The 14995-nt window shown below is 42.4% G+C and overlaps 1 protein-coding gene across 1 annotated transcript in view; it reads left to right on the forward strand.

Moving 5' to 3' along the window:
- The window catches only part of LOC126299414 (glutamate receptor U1-like), a 298401-nt gene that overhangs the window by 261652 nt on the left and 21754 nt on the right, over nt 1-14995 (forward strand). The window contains exon 8 of the mRNA XM_049991308.1: nt 3741-3958. Within this exon, the coding sequence (XP_049847265.1) occupies nt 3741-3958 (218 nt within the window). The remainder of the gene's footprint in view (nt 1-3740; nt 3959-14995) is intronic.

Genomic DNA, 14995 nt, shown 5'->3' on the forward strand with positions numbered 1-14995 from the left:
TGCATTGAGCTGGCTTGTCCAGCATGATGGGTAGTATGACATGGGTTGTATGGGTAGTATGACATGGATAGTATGACACTTCCCGAAACGTCGCGAGATATCAACGCTAGCACCCGGCTGGAGACCCGAGAAACCTTCAACACTTCGTTCCTTGTTTTGTTGACGCAAGCTTTCTTATGCATATATTGCCAAGGTTTGATTCCAACCTATTGCAAAAGGAAGGAAATTTACTTTGGTCTAAAACGGTTTCATTAGTATATGCGTTTATTTTGACTATGTCTAAGTGTAAGAGTCCATTCCAAAACCGTAAAAAAGTGTCCCAGACCATCTCATTACCTCATTTAATTTAAGTTTCATCGCAACTCACTTAGCTCAATATTATCCACGAAGCACTCGTCACAATGGCATCTGCAATCTTAGAGCTGCATTCAGCTTCATAATGTGGAAGACACTGATTCAGATACCGCCTCAGGTATACACATGGTTTACTATTTAAATGATTTGTTGCTTTTTACGTAGTATACCGACTTAGAAACTAAGATGAAAAGTGAGGAAGTACAGAGCTTGGTAAATAGATTCAGAGTTAAGTACATTACAATACTGATATGATATTTAGTTGGTCGGACGAACATGAAAGATAAATTAACAACTCCCTAAAAAATTAGAAAATAGCAAAGTCAGGCAGCTTCGACATAACAACAACGACGTTGTTTGCTCCATTCGAAGCCACGTCACGCATTCGTACTTACAATCAGAGTCTCCTTGCCACCTGCGTCATCATGAAATTAGAACTACATTGCCGTTCTGTCTATACGTGAGCCACAATGGGTTCCTTTAACACTAACGTTTGATTACTTCATTGTGTACGATTTCGATTTTGATGGTCGCTATGAGTCTATTCAGTGGTGCTGGTGCTTCCCCAAAATTTCCACTCCACAGCATCGCTAATTGTGGACCCGGCCACATTTAGACTTGCTCAAGTACTTCGGAGCCCACGCGTGTGATACTCAACTGGAGCAACTAGGAGGCTCCAATTCAAATCGTGCGAAACAACCGCCTGCGGGAAAGTTTATTCCAGAGGACTAGGATTCAAACATCAGTATGATTATCCAGATTTACGTTTTCCGATGTTCCGAAAATTAAGGAAAAACTGGAATGCTTCCTTAGCCAATGTGACGTTGTATTTGCTTCCTCCCTCTTGTGAGAGTGCTTTACACTAAATCCGCGAGGAAATTCGACCCACTTTAATTTGTATGTAAAGTGGGTGCTTCATTCCCGTACTGGAAAGCGTCAGTAATTACAAAGAATTGTAGTTGACTAGGCATGCTACTACTTTTAATACTACGCGATGACGAAATGCACGGCTTCATTGCGTAGACAACAAAGAAATGTTGCTACTTTCTTACACTGAGCTGGTAGATAATGTCAGCTACATTTGAAATAAATCGCGCTCAGTGGTTCACTTTGTCTAAAAAGGATTAACTGTTTCAAAGATGTGAACCGTGACTACTTATTTATGGTCTTCCCATGCTTATCGGTAGGGTTTATTCAATTTTTCTTAAGATTAAACCTAAATACTGAACATTCGATCGAAAAAATTACGCTTTTGCAGACTACCGCCTGCAGTATAATGAATAAAAAAATATAAATTTTGCTGATGTTAACGCCAATTCAAATAACACAGTCGACGTAATGCACGAAAAGGCTTTGGCTGAATTAACTACTCCAATAAACATTGAATGTTTCTAGGTCAATAAGGGGCCCCAAAGTTCAATAATTGATCGATTTAAGTCCATGTTAATTACTGGCACTTCCTATGATTCGGCGTCATGTGTCAGCTGCAAATAGACGTCTGAAAATCCACAACATGAAAATCTCCCACCCCTTTTACTCTTATAAATTATTCCCTCATCGTCAAAACGGGTAGGTATTCATTAGTGATTGTGATTTTGTAGTAGTTTTGAAAACATCCAGCAGGCGTAATTTTTCATTACTTTTGCGTATAACTGCTAACAGCGTCGCCCAAGCGGTAGCAAGGATGGTCACTATGACCCCAAGGTCCACTAAATTGTTCATTTTTGTTTTAATCTCATCCCGAAGAAGATGAGATGTTATGTAACGGCACATAGAGGATTTCACTTTGTTGAGAACGTATATTTCTATCGTGCTGTCCAGACAGCGTGTAAAAGTTGGGGTTAAATTAGAGGGAATTCAGTTATAGAGAAGACGATAGAACAAACACAGGGTATGATAGTATTTACTCTTATCGACCAGTAGCTACCATATTTTTTCGTAGGCAGGGTTGATATGGTTGAAATAGCGTACATCTCCAATGTATTGCTCACAAGCATTCATCGTCAATTCCAGCCGCTGCAAGCTGTCATTAGAAAGTCCTTAGACAATAGAATCACCATAATCAAGTAGGGGGACTATTAGTGATTCTACGAGTTTCTTTTTAAGATGGAGAGGAAACACTTTTTTAACATTTATCTAGTGGATGAAGTGATGCTGAAACTTCTTACACAGTTCCAGTCTCAGCGATGTTCCAGAACTATCCCCAAGATCTTTTCAGAAGAAGAAAAGATCGTTTCAGTGCACTTTGAGATGAAACTTGGAAGAGCTTGTCTGAACTGAGTAGTAATAATTAGGTATAACTTAGGTATAACTGAAAGTCGTCACCGTATAAATGACATTTTCTGTGGGAGAGGATAGTCAACACATCATGAACACATAGTGAGAAAAGTAACGGACCCAGTACTGAACATTGTAGGACCCTTGGTACCACATTGCTCCATTGTGACTTTTTGTTCGGATCACTACATTCGTTTAGTGGGATGTAAGATACGAATGGAACCATTGCGCAGATCTCGAAGAAAAATATTGGCATGTGGGTTTAGCAAGCAGAACCTCAAAGACGATAGAGTCGAAACGTTTGTTTAAGCGAAAAAGCACATAGTAGTCACCTCTTCTTTTTCCATATCTAATTTCGGTTTGCCACTCAGTTTTATAAAAACGGTCGAGCGGTATTCAACCAAAAGGTTATGTAATTGGTGAGCTGAACGTGAACTATGTATTCTAAAGCCTTAGATGATGCTGACAGAATGCAAATGTACCTGTGCTTGGAGTGTTCGTCGACAGATACCTTTCTGGGTAATGGTTTTATGAGTACCAATTTCCAGGTTCTCGTGAGGGTGCTAGAAGTCACAGAATAGTTAAAAATATCCATTATTTTGGACAGTAGTCGAACGCAGAGGAAACTGGTCATTTGCACTGTAATATTACCGTGTGCTGCAGCTGCCGAACGAATTCATACAGCTGACTTCCTTATAGTATTAAAAAATATCCAGTACTTCACTGTCTTTCCTACATCTTGAAACTGGAGAGAGAGGTCTGTTGAGAGTTAGAGGGATTGATTCCATTGAATCACTTACAACAGACTGGACTCATTTACCACCTGCGACATAAGACTGATCTCGACGCTCAGGTTCGCACGCTCTAGTTTCTTCTGAGCCAGTCTGTGACTGACGATGGAATCACATGGAAATGACATAGTAGTTTATAGGTGCGAGCTTTTTCCCTGCCTGCCGTATTACAATGTGATGCTTGTTAGCTGCTACAGTCCGATGAGTAGGTACCTGAAGGGCGTACGAGATACTATAATGCTCGACTGTTATTAATGATGTTATTATGTTTTCGTGTCATTATAATTGTTGTTATCATTATCTCTAACGTCCACGTAGGACACGACATCACCCCACAATCGAACGCCTGCCGCATCGTGTACATCACGGCGTACATCACGGCCATCATCACGTTCGCCGCGTACTCTGCGGCGCTCATATCTTCGCTGACAGTCGTGTCGGATGACCTGCCCTTCAGCGACATCGAGGGCCTGCTAAGGGACGGCACCTACACTGTTGGGGTCCTCAATCGCACCGAGACCTACCAAGGACTCACGGTTAGTTCTCTACCTTTCATGTCTGACCACTTGAAATGGAGCGCAAATCTGACGAATATCATAGAAAATATGTTTTGTCTTTCAAATCAATAGAGGTGGTGGCGTAGTTAATCCACAGGACTCGCTGTTGGACTGAGGATTCAACTCCCCGTTCGGCCATACAGATTTTATTTCACGTCGATTTCCAAAAATTACTCAAAGCAAATGGCAGAATGTTTCTTTTTTTTAAAGGAGACGGTGCATTTCCTTCTTTCTCCCCATCATTATACAATCCAAACCTGAAGCCAGACTCTAATGACCTTGTCATCGACAGGACGTGAAAAAGAAATGTTCTTCCGTTTGTCTGTCCATTAGGACTTATAAACAAATAATAATACTGACTGCGACATACGAGGGTTGTCCAGAAAGTAATGCACCGCATTTTTTTCCTTCAACATATTCCGTCTCCCATACTCCTCCTCTCACTTTTTTACTACTGGAGTTAATTTTATTCGGCTTGTGGTTTTATTTATTTAGATATGATTATATATGTGTAGCAGCAAGTAAATTGGTACATGGTCACTAGTAACTTTGCTTCACGATATTAAAGTTTGGATTTGCAATGTTCAGACTGATATAAAACTGAAACTGAGAGTTGATGGCAGCACACAAAGTTATTTTTAACAAGTTGCTATGGTTCTGATTCGATGTTATTACACTGTCTTTACTTGGTAATTCTTTCTTCATAAAAGCAAGTAACTTTGAGTAATGTTGAGTAAATATTTCACTTTGGCAGTATGAGTCACACTAGCACACATATTTTAAGTTCAGACATGGAATGGGAGAGGGAATAAACACTTTTATCACAAATATGGCACACCGTGGGTCAAATTATTGCTTTTCCGCATCTGCTCTGAATAATCATGTATTAAACATTCATTTTCTACTGTAACGTAATCAAGAAAGAAAGAAAACTGTATCTGAACTCTCTACCTTGCATCGTATTCAGAAAAGTCAGTAATGATATTCAAATGATCGTCACAGCATTGAATGTTGGTTACGTTATGCAGTGGATTTTTTAATACTGTTAATTAGAACAGGCGCGCGGCTATCCCGCGTTCTCTTAATCTCAGGGAAAAAATGTAAAATACTGCTTTAGTTTCACAGAGCAGACCTTGCCACAAAATGTGAAAATGATAAAGTCACAGTTATTCGTTATATTTTTGTGATCGCATAGAACATGTCGCACAGTAACTTCCAAATCAAACTGAGAAATGCACTGAATAATATAATATAGTCTGCCGGCACTGCTGGAAGCTGTAAGAAAATGTTAAATCTTATTATGTTACCTCGCTTTGCCGACGAGACTACTGCGATGCCTGAAATAAATATCTTTTAAATGTGCCGCGTCTGCGGCCGTTGCCCTCGCAGATTAGTACAGCGGCTTCCGCTAAATTAAATGCTGAAAATGTCTAAATTATTTACGGGACGAATGGCTGGCAACTTTACAATTTATTTTAAAAACATATGTGCTCAAACTCTATATACTCAAACAAAAATGCATTAATTTTACACACATTTTTACAACAACTCGTCTAATGGCGGATCTCAAGCTTCACGAACAAAAGACTCACGGCCAGCATATACATTTGTTTAACACGCAAGTGTTACTCGAAACGAAACCCAAAGAGAACAGAGAAATTATTACAATGCTTTTTACTATTTATAGATGTACTGAATTTTCCTTTTTATCTGAGGCACAGATCATAATCACTAATTCATTTAACAAGAATACGATTGTCAAAGAAAATAATATGTCATTGATTCAACGTTAAAACATGCATAAAACCACAAATAATTATGAATGTTCTACATACGCACATAATATATTCGTGAAATATTTACACAGTCTTTCTTTATTGTCTCACTTGGTCATGTTTATTCGTGTTTAAATTATTTGTCTTTCGCCGTGTGCGTGGCACTATATCGATACATGTCAACTGGTCTTACACGCACGGAAAAAATTCTGTCACACGCTTTTTATGACGATTGGCCAGGAGACGCTGCAAATAATTCTTTATTGGACATAATGAGAATTACACACACGAAATAATGGTGTTTTATTTACACACCCTATTTTTCCACGTAATCTCCACCCCGTTCTACGGCCTTTCTCCAGCGCAAAACAAGGGCGTGTCGGTACCAATCTTTATCCTGGTGGCGCAGCCAGTGTTTCATTGTGTGAATCATCGTCCTCAAAATGTTTTCGACAAATGGCATCCTTTAATGGCCCAAAGAAATGTAAGTCCGAGGGGGCTAGGGCAGGTGTGTCAGGTGTGACAGCCTTGGACAGTCTCCTCGACCGCTGCAACTCGTGGAGCTCCGCCGAACCGCCTTCCGATGTCTTTATCCTCCGCGTTCTATGACTGACTGTACTTCTGTCGACAGCAGATGCTCCATAGACTTAGCACAAGCGTATGTGAATATTCCCCTCAGTTTCTTTCTCTGCAGTGAGAAATTCAATGACGGCACGTTGCTTGTAATGTACATCACCTACAGACGCCATTTTGAAACTGTCCTGCAGCTACGCTATCCGTCAGAAGTGACGGAAACTTGGCACGCTCACCCAGGAGACTTCAAATAATAGGTCTACATGCGTAATGTTTCGCATTAGTAGCATTATTTTCGGCTGAGAAAAAAAATGCGGTGCCTTACTTTATGGGCAACCCTTGTACGTTAGTTGATAAAACGAACAAAACCGTCAATTTTGAAACTTTAACTATGCCAGCACTCGTTTGCGAACGTCGTGCACCTTCAATCGACTTGACGCACTTACACATTTATCTCAGTTTTGTCTCTGTATTTTGAATTCCAGAGGTATAATTTTAAAAATAATGGTTGCCTCAGCTCACTTACTATATCTAGTAGTTTGGTTGATTAGAATTTGAATGCCGCAGGTGCCTTTGCAAAATAAAAATTTCCACCCTGTGTTTTGAATTGAATATTAATATCTAAATTAGCCCTACAACAGACGCGTGGACCAGTCGGAATCTTCTTGCACTAATGTTCGATAAATATTATGAATGTATAGAATTGGAAGGAGAATCGGCATTGGCCGTATTTTGTTGTTTTATTGGCAGCAAAATCGATTTTAGAGCGATTTTAGAGCGATCACATAAAACATGGAGTTTATGTGATCGCTCTAAACTTGTGGTTATAGCTTGATACCAGTGCCTACCGATTTTAATTGTATATTACAGTACTGAGAATGGTCACTAAGTGACCGAAAATCGATTTTTCTGACAATAAAACAACAAAATACGGCCAATGCTGATTTTCCTTCCAATTCTATCCAGTATTTGATCGTGGTGCACACAACACGCCATGGAGTCGCCAATCAATATTATGAATGTGCACTTTCGAGCACCGGCGTATGCACAGTGATAATGTACACTATCTGATTTTTCAGACACTTAATAGTGGACATCAATATGGGGTGTGTCCACCGTCACCTTTATGATGGCTTGAAATCTGGTGGAGACACTTTCAATTAGGTGTCTGAATATCTGTGGAGAAATGGCAGACCATTCTTCTTCATGAACCGAAACCAGAGAAAGTAGTGATGTTGGAGGATGGTATCTGGAGCGACGTCGACGTTCTGCCTCACGTCAAAGCTAATGGAGGTCAATTTTTTTTTCCAGTGTTCTGTCCAGATGCATCAGTCACGTGACATAGGCTGTGTTCTACTCGTATACAGCTATGTGTTCCGTATGTGCTTTAAAGCACTGTCTACTTGTGATCGTTAACGGTAAACCTGTCGGTCATCAGAGGACTTCCATCTCATGTCTGAAGAAACTGGACACACTCCTCCAAACGAGCTTTGAATTAAGCGATCGCCCCTGTCGCATCTTGGGTGTAAAATCGAGACTTCAGGTCATAACTAACTTAGTGGTAAGAGCTTGTGATGCGCTGCAATCCCTGTGTACACATTTGCCCGACTGATGCGCTGTTTACAGAGTTAGTGGCGGAAAGACTTGTAATTTTCAGTGTCGGGCGCTGCTGCAATGCGTTTATCTGTTTCCTTGTAGGATTTATCCCCCGCTACTATCATTTTATATAGGCCTGATGCAGGCATCGTATAATTTCTGAACTGTGATCGGATGTGGACAGTGGACAGTATACGCCTCCGCAAAACTATATTGTGCTCGTATGATGCAAAGTAAATGTTTTACGGAAGTAGTTTTTTCGTTTTACGATTCGATAAGATAGTTCAGTAAGGAGAAACTGTGAAGAAAGAGGTACGTCTGATAGGCCGGAAATGTATTCGATCTAACATTATAGCCCGTTTTTAAGTGCAGAACGTTGTGGTCTTAGGAGTGCGTGTGTTCATGTTCTCTCTCTTACCAATACCTCCCAGGTACAGATCCTAGAGTCTAGAACAATAATTTAGAGTTGATAACTTGGTTGATTTAGGTAAAAACGTATCAAACTCAATTTGTCTCGAACTCCATCGCGAATAAAAATAAGCCTTTTCTAGTTCTTCTTAACTGCATGCTATTACATTACGGCACTTTGAAATCTGTTACTATACATCGATAAGGAGTGCTAAGCTCCTTGACATGGTCACATCTCGAGAAGTCTCGCGCACTTGCACGGGTTTATGACTAGGAAAGCTCTATTCATGAACAAGACGAGGAGTGTAACGGTCTTTTTCTGATCGGTTGGAGATTAATTGTCTAATGGTGCTGCATGGCGGGTTCGTCAATGACTGTTTGAGGATGGTCTCTTACCCTAAGACAAGGAGAATTCTCTGTGACTCCCATACGCAGAGAAATGGTTCGTAAATTAAGTACTATGCTCGAGGTCTTAGGAATATGTAGAGCACTCTCTGGTATACTTTGATGATGTATGTGTTCGAGAATTAACAGTGAACGGGCGTGCTGAGTAGTCATCTATCCATGTTCGTAATGATACTCGCAAAGTAGAGAAGGGATGGTTTAGCTATGATACTGCAATTGGGGAAACATGCTGTCACATGATTGACCGGTGTTTGAGTTACTGAAAATTCTTCGCGCTATCAAGTGTTGCTTAATATTACAGTACATCGGCTGTGTCTTTTCCATCCCATCCGTGCATTAGTGCGCTGTTGGTTACCACATAATGACTGACTGACAACGGTTGTTTGAGTTGGGGAACAGCTTTTTCGAAGGGTGACAAGGGGTTGCTAGCAGTGAAACAGTGGTCGCGTACATGAGTGCAAAATGAGGAATCACTCGAAATGGAACGCAGAACCATCATCTATTCCGTCACTGTGACAAATGAGTTTAAATGTAGAGGTCGTGAATCCCCTTTGGATGGCAGTTTGGAAGCTCTCCACAACGCAGCCAAACTCTTCTAGTTTCCTTATCTTGTAACTGTCTTTTATTTAAAATCACTGAGTGTTATGCTACCCGCCGTAAGAATATAATTTATACCGTACGATGTTTAGTTTTCTGTGAGAAGCCGAGGATCAGAGCGTCTTAATGTCAGTTTAGAACCTGACACAGACTTGGAAGTCGTGGCAGAAAAAAAAAGAAATGTTTCGCGTTGTACAAAAGCGTGTTAGAAAGCAGTGTTTGAAACAACTAAATAGGACAAGAGGGGGCGTCTCATACAATCATTCGCCTAGAGTATAGGTGATCAGGCTTTAAAGTGGCCTCTGCATTGGCTGTATATATTTAATAGGATCGTGTCCACATGGGCATCTGCAGTAGCAGTAGCAGTTTGAGGTGAGGGATTGGGTGTGCCGTTAGGAATGCTTGGATGGCTGTACTCTGCGCTATTCTGGGTAAGTATTGTGAAATCTGTTTCTGTGCGCTGAGGGTCTGCCGCAGTTATGTGTCATCGATGCCTATATGACTTGTAAATCGTATGAGCTTTTATAGTGCTTAATTTTTCTACGTTGGGAGGGTAGAGAATAACGATTGCTGATTGCTAGTGTACATTTTTTTTTCCTTAGGACCTCGATCGGCACATCATATACTATTACTACTACTGCTGTTTGTGAGCCTTCTCAATCAGTCATCGCCTATAACTCGACGGATATATGGTGGAACCTCTGATATGGTCTCGAGACAGAATGCGTTGCGAATACTAAAGCATTTTCTAGTTAGGTCTGTGTGAGGGAGTCGCAAATACCTCTTACATACCACGTTCCTTAGCAGAATCACTTTCAAAGTTCATTGATTTTATGACTAGGTTGCATGTTTGGCTGATAATACGTATTCGTACGACACCGTCACGGCATTTGTCCGGAAAACACCGCCTCATTCGGAGGTAATGTCGTACCTCGATTTGTAAAGAGGGTATAGCATTTAACATGGATACTTGTGAGCACCTGTAGAATAAAGACCGCTTGTGACAGTTACATGCAGAAGTTGTTGGGATCGTGGTTTTCTTTCTTTAATATGGCATGCAACAGAACGCGAACCAGTTTGTCGTTGAGATTACCTTGAAACTAGCTATCCTTTAAGGAGCAGCTGCAGATGTGCGATAGTATGTTTCATAGGCACCGAAAAAACAGCCAAAGGCTGAATTTGTCCACTGGTTTCATGTGGTGTTAACTGCAATGTCACACGCTTCTCAGGAGGGATAGTTTGCTCTAAAGTAGTATGATTTTTATACGTAGAATCAAGCAAAAGCAAGTTATTTTAACCATCTCTTGCCCAAAAGCACTGTTCATATCATAGTTGTAGCCAATTGCCGCACTCTTGCTTGCTGTGACGTAACTATTCCGTACGCAGACAACCTCATGAATCCATGGACCCTGCATGTCAGCAGGGGACTGTTCAAACTGATGAGGGCTCTGTAATGGTGTGGGGCGTGTGCAGTTGGAATGATATGGGACCCCTGATTCGTCTAGAGATGACTTTGACAAGTGACATGTACGTAAGCATCCTGTCTGATCATTTGCACCTATTGATGTTCATTGTGCATTCCGGCAGGCTTGGGTAATTCCAGCGAGACAATGCGACATCCCATACGTCCAGAATTGCTACAGAGTGGCTCCAGGAACACTGTTCTGATTTTAAACACTTACACTGGCCACCAAACTCTCCAGACATAAACATTATTGAGCATAACTGGGATGCCTACAAACGAGCTGTTCAGTAGAGATCTCCACCCCCTCGTACTCTTACGGATTTACAGACATCCCCGCAGGATTCATGGTGTCAGTTACTACCAGCACTACTTCAGACTTTAGTCGAGTCCATGCCAAGTAGTGTTGCGGCACTTCTACGTGCTGGAGGGGGCCCTACATGATATTAGGCGAGTGTACCAGCTTCTCTGGCTCTTTAATGTATCATGAACGTCTGTACGCTCTGCTTCTAGTTTATGATGCTTCTCACAGTTTGCTGTAACTCATGGCAGTTTTACCGTACCCATTATTCATTCTCGATTAATTTCGGGTGCGTTGCACCACTCAGCACGAAGAAATCGGATGACGCACTTCGCACTTGGTGAGAGACTATTGCTCGAGGCATGTTTGTGTGCTCACTGCGCGCTCACAAGGTATGCCTTGAGTGCGAGATCGCAAATTCAATCATTTGTAAGGCTCACCTGAAACTGTTGTGTTAAGAATTATGACGGGAACAATGTTATCTGATAATTACTCTTCATGTACATCAGGAGCGCGACAGAGAATGAGTGTCCGGAATGTGCAGATGTCGACCTACAGGACATGTGTATTAAACTTCACAAAACGGATATTGTCAACAATGAAGAAATGTTCAAAGCAAACCATTAACTGGCACAATGAATATCGAATGAATAATTCTGCACCATAGTGATAACAAATATTCACACCGTCAAGATCAAAGGCAAACTCGTTGGGAGTTACAAACCGCTCAGGTATCCACTCTTAAAGAAGGCGTATAGAACAATGTTGGTGTAACGGGGTGATGAGAACTCACGGAAAGTGTTGGAATGCAACAGAATGCGAACCAGTTTGTCGTTGAGATTACCTTGAAACTAGCTATCCTTTAAGGAGCAGCTGCAGATGTGCGATAGTATGTTTCATAGGCAGCGAAAAAACATCCAAAGGCTGAATTTGTCCACTCGTTTCAGGTGGTGTTAACTGCAATGTCACACGCTTCTCAGGAGGGATAGTTTGCTCTAAAGGAGTATGATTTTTATACGCAGACCAGGAATCAAGCAAAAGCAAGTTATTTCAACCATCTCATAGTTGTAGCCAATTTCCGCACTCTTGCTTGCTGTGACGTAACTTGCAAGACCACGCACACGAGAAAGAATCGCAAGGGAAGAGCATCTTCACCTTCTCGCAGCACGACAAATAACTTTCCAGCCAGTTTACCATCCAGATTAACAGTCGGCATAATTGTATACGAATGTATTGCCGGCCGGAGTGGCCGAGCGGTTCCAGGCGCTACAGTCTGGAACCGCGAGACCGCTACGGTCGCGAGTTCGAATCCTGCCTCGGGCATGGATGTGTGTGATGTCCTTAGGTTAATTAGGTTTAAGTAGTTCTAAGTTCTAGGGGACTGATGACCTCAGAAGTTAAGTCCCATAGTGCTCAGAGCCATTTGAACCATTTTTTTATACGAATGTATTGAGGCACTGATGTAAGTTGATCTTGATACAACTCTCTTGGTACCTCTAATTTCCATGGTTTTCTTCAAATGCCAGTTGGTCGTGGCTGAAACCATATTCCTTACCGAAAGATGGGATAAGTTTGTTTATCTCATCTACAAATGTTAGTGCCGATTCCGCAGTTTGCTGTCCATCATCAAGTAACCAGTGCGCTTTGTTCTCCATCGAATACCCGTAGTTTTGGTTCAAATGGCTCTGAGCACTATGGGACTCAACATCTTAGGTCATAAGTCCCCTAGAACTTAGAACTACTTAAACCTAACTAACCTAAGGACATCACACACACCCATGCCCGAGGCAGGATTCGGACCTGCGACCGTAGCAGCCCCGCGGTTCCCGACTGCAGCGCCAGAACCGCACGGCCACAGCGGCCGGCCCAGTAGTTTTTCTTACGCATTACACGATCATATTGCTGCGGACTTATTCGAAATCTGTTCATAATTTTTGTACTATTTTGCGGATGATCTTCCATGTACGTAATTATATTGAGCACCCGGTCATTGGACAACGATAGTCCTTTGCCATATTATACTATAGACGGGATTTGTAGCTCCCTGTCCGACAGGGATGACGAACTACATGGATCGTCAGCTGTTTCGGTATCACTTTCACTTGCTAAGCACATATCGTAATCATAATACTCCTCACGTACACTATCCACACAGCAGAACGTATACGGCACCACACATTCCACTGACACGTCTTGCAGAAACGCTAATATTTCATGTGCCACTACTTTCTCACTCTGCGAAATTCCTAGGGTTCCTTTCTGAGATAATGTCAACTTCTGCAACTGCTGTTGTTGATATAATGCATGTTTGCTTTGTTTATCGTTGTCGTTGCTCTCCATTGTATCATCACCACCAGCACTGTATCACTGTTGTGAGTTACTTGTCGGCTAAGCATACGTATTACACCGAAGAGCCAGAGACTTGCCAGCTGCCTAACATCGCATAGGGCCCCCGCCAGCAGGTAGAAGTGCCGCAACACGACGTGGCATGGACTCGACTAATGTCTGACGTAGTGTTGGAAGGAACTGACACCATGAATCCTGCAGCGCTGTCTGTAAATCCGTAAGAGTACGAGGCGGTGGAGACCTCTTCTGAACAGCACGTTGCAAAGCATTCCAGGTATGCTCCATAATTTTCATGTCTCGGAAGTTTGGTGGCCAGCCGAAGAGTTTAAACTCAGAAGCGTGTCCCTGAGCCACACTGTAGCAATTCTGGACGTGTGGGGTGTCGCATTGTCCTGCTGGAATTGCCCAAGTCTGTCGGAATGCACAATGGACATGAATCGATTCAGGTGATCAAAAAGGAAGCTTACGTACGTGTCACTTGTCAGAACAGTACCTAGACGTATCAGCGGTCCCGTATCACACGAACTGCACACGCCCCGCTCTTTAAACCTCCTCTGCTGACATCCAGATTCCATGGATTCATGAGGCTGTTCCATACCCGTACACGTCCACCCCATCGATACAATATAAAACGAGACTCGGCCGATCAGGCAACATGTTTGGGACTTAACATCTGAGATCATCAGTCCCCTAGAACTTAGAACTACTTAAACAAAACTAACTTAAGGACGCGCGGTTCCAGACTGAAGCGACTAGAACCGTTCGGCTACAACGGCCGGCCAGGGAGTACAGACGTTCACGATACACTGAAGAGCCTAAGAAACTGTTACACTTGCCAGCACGTAGAAGTGCCGCAACACGACGTGGCATGGACTCGAATAATGTCTGAAGTAGTGCTGGTAGGAACTGACACCATAAACCCTGCAGGGCTGTCTGTAAATCCGTAAGAGTACGAGGGGGGGTGGAGATCTCTTCTGAACAGCTCGTTTGTACGCATCCCAGATATGCTCAATAATGTTTATGTTGGGCAGTTTGGTGGCCAACGTAAGTGTTTAAAATCAGAATAGTGTTCCTGGAGCGGCTCTGTAGCAATTCTGGTCGTATGGGATGTCGCATTGTCGCGCTGGAGTTGCCCAAGTCTGTCGGAATGCACAATGAACATGAATGGGAGAAAGTGATCAGACAGGATGTTTACGTACATGTCACTTGTCAAAGTCATCTCTAGACGAATCAGGAGTCCCATATCATTCCAACTGCACACGCCCCACACCATTACAGAGCCCTCATCAGCTTGAACAGTCCCCTGCTGACATGCAGGGTCCATGGATTCATGAGGTTGTTTCATACCCGTACACTTCCGTCTGCTCGATAGAATTTGAAACGAAACTCGTTCGACGTGGCAACATGTTTCCAGTCATCAACAGTCCAATGCCAGTGTTGACGGGCCCAGGCGAGGCGTAAAGCTTTGTGTCATGCAGTCATCAAGAGTACGCGAAGGGGCCTTCGACACCGAAAGCCCATATCGATGATGTTCGTCGAGTGGCTCGCAAGCT

The sequence above is a fragment of the Schistocerca gregaria genome, chromosome X, assembly GCF_023897955.1.
Source record: "Schistocerca gregaria isolate iqSchGreg1 chromosome X, iqSchGreg1.2, whole genome shotgun sequence".
NCBI lineage: Eukaryota > Metazoa > Arthropoda > Insecta > Orthoptera > Acrididae > Schistocerca > Schistocerca gregaria.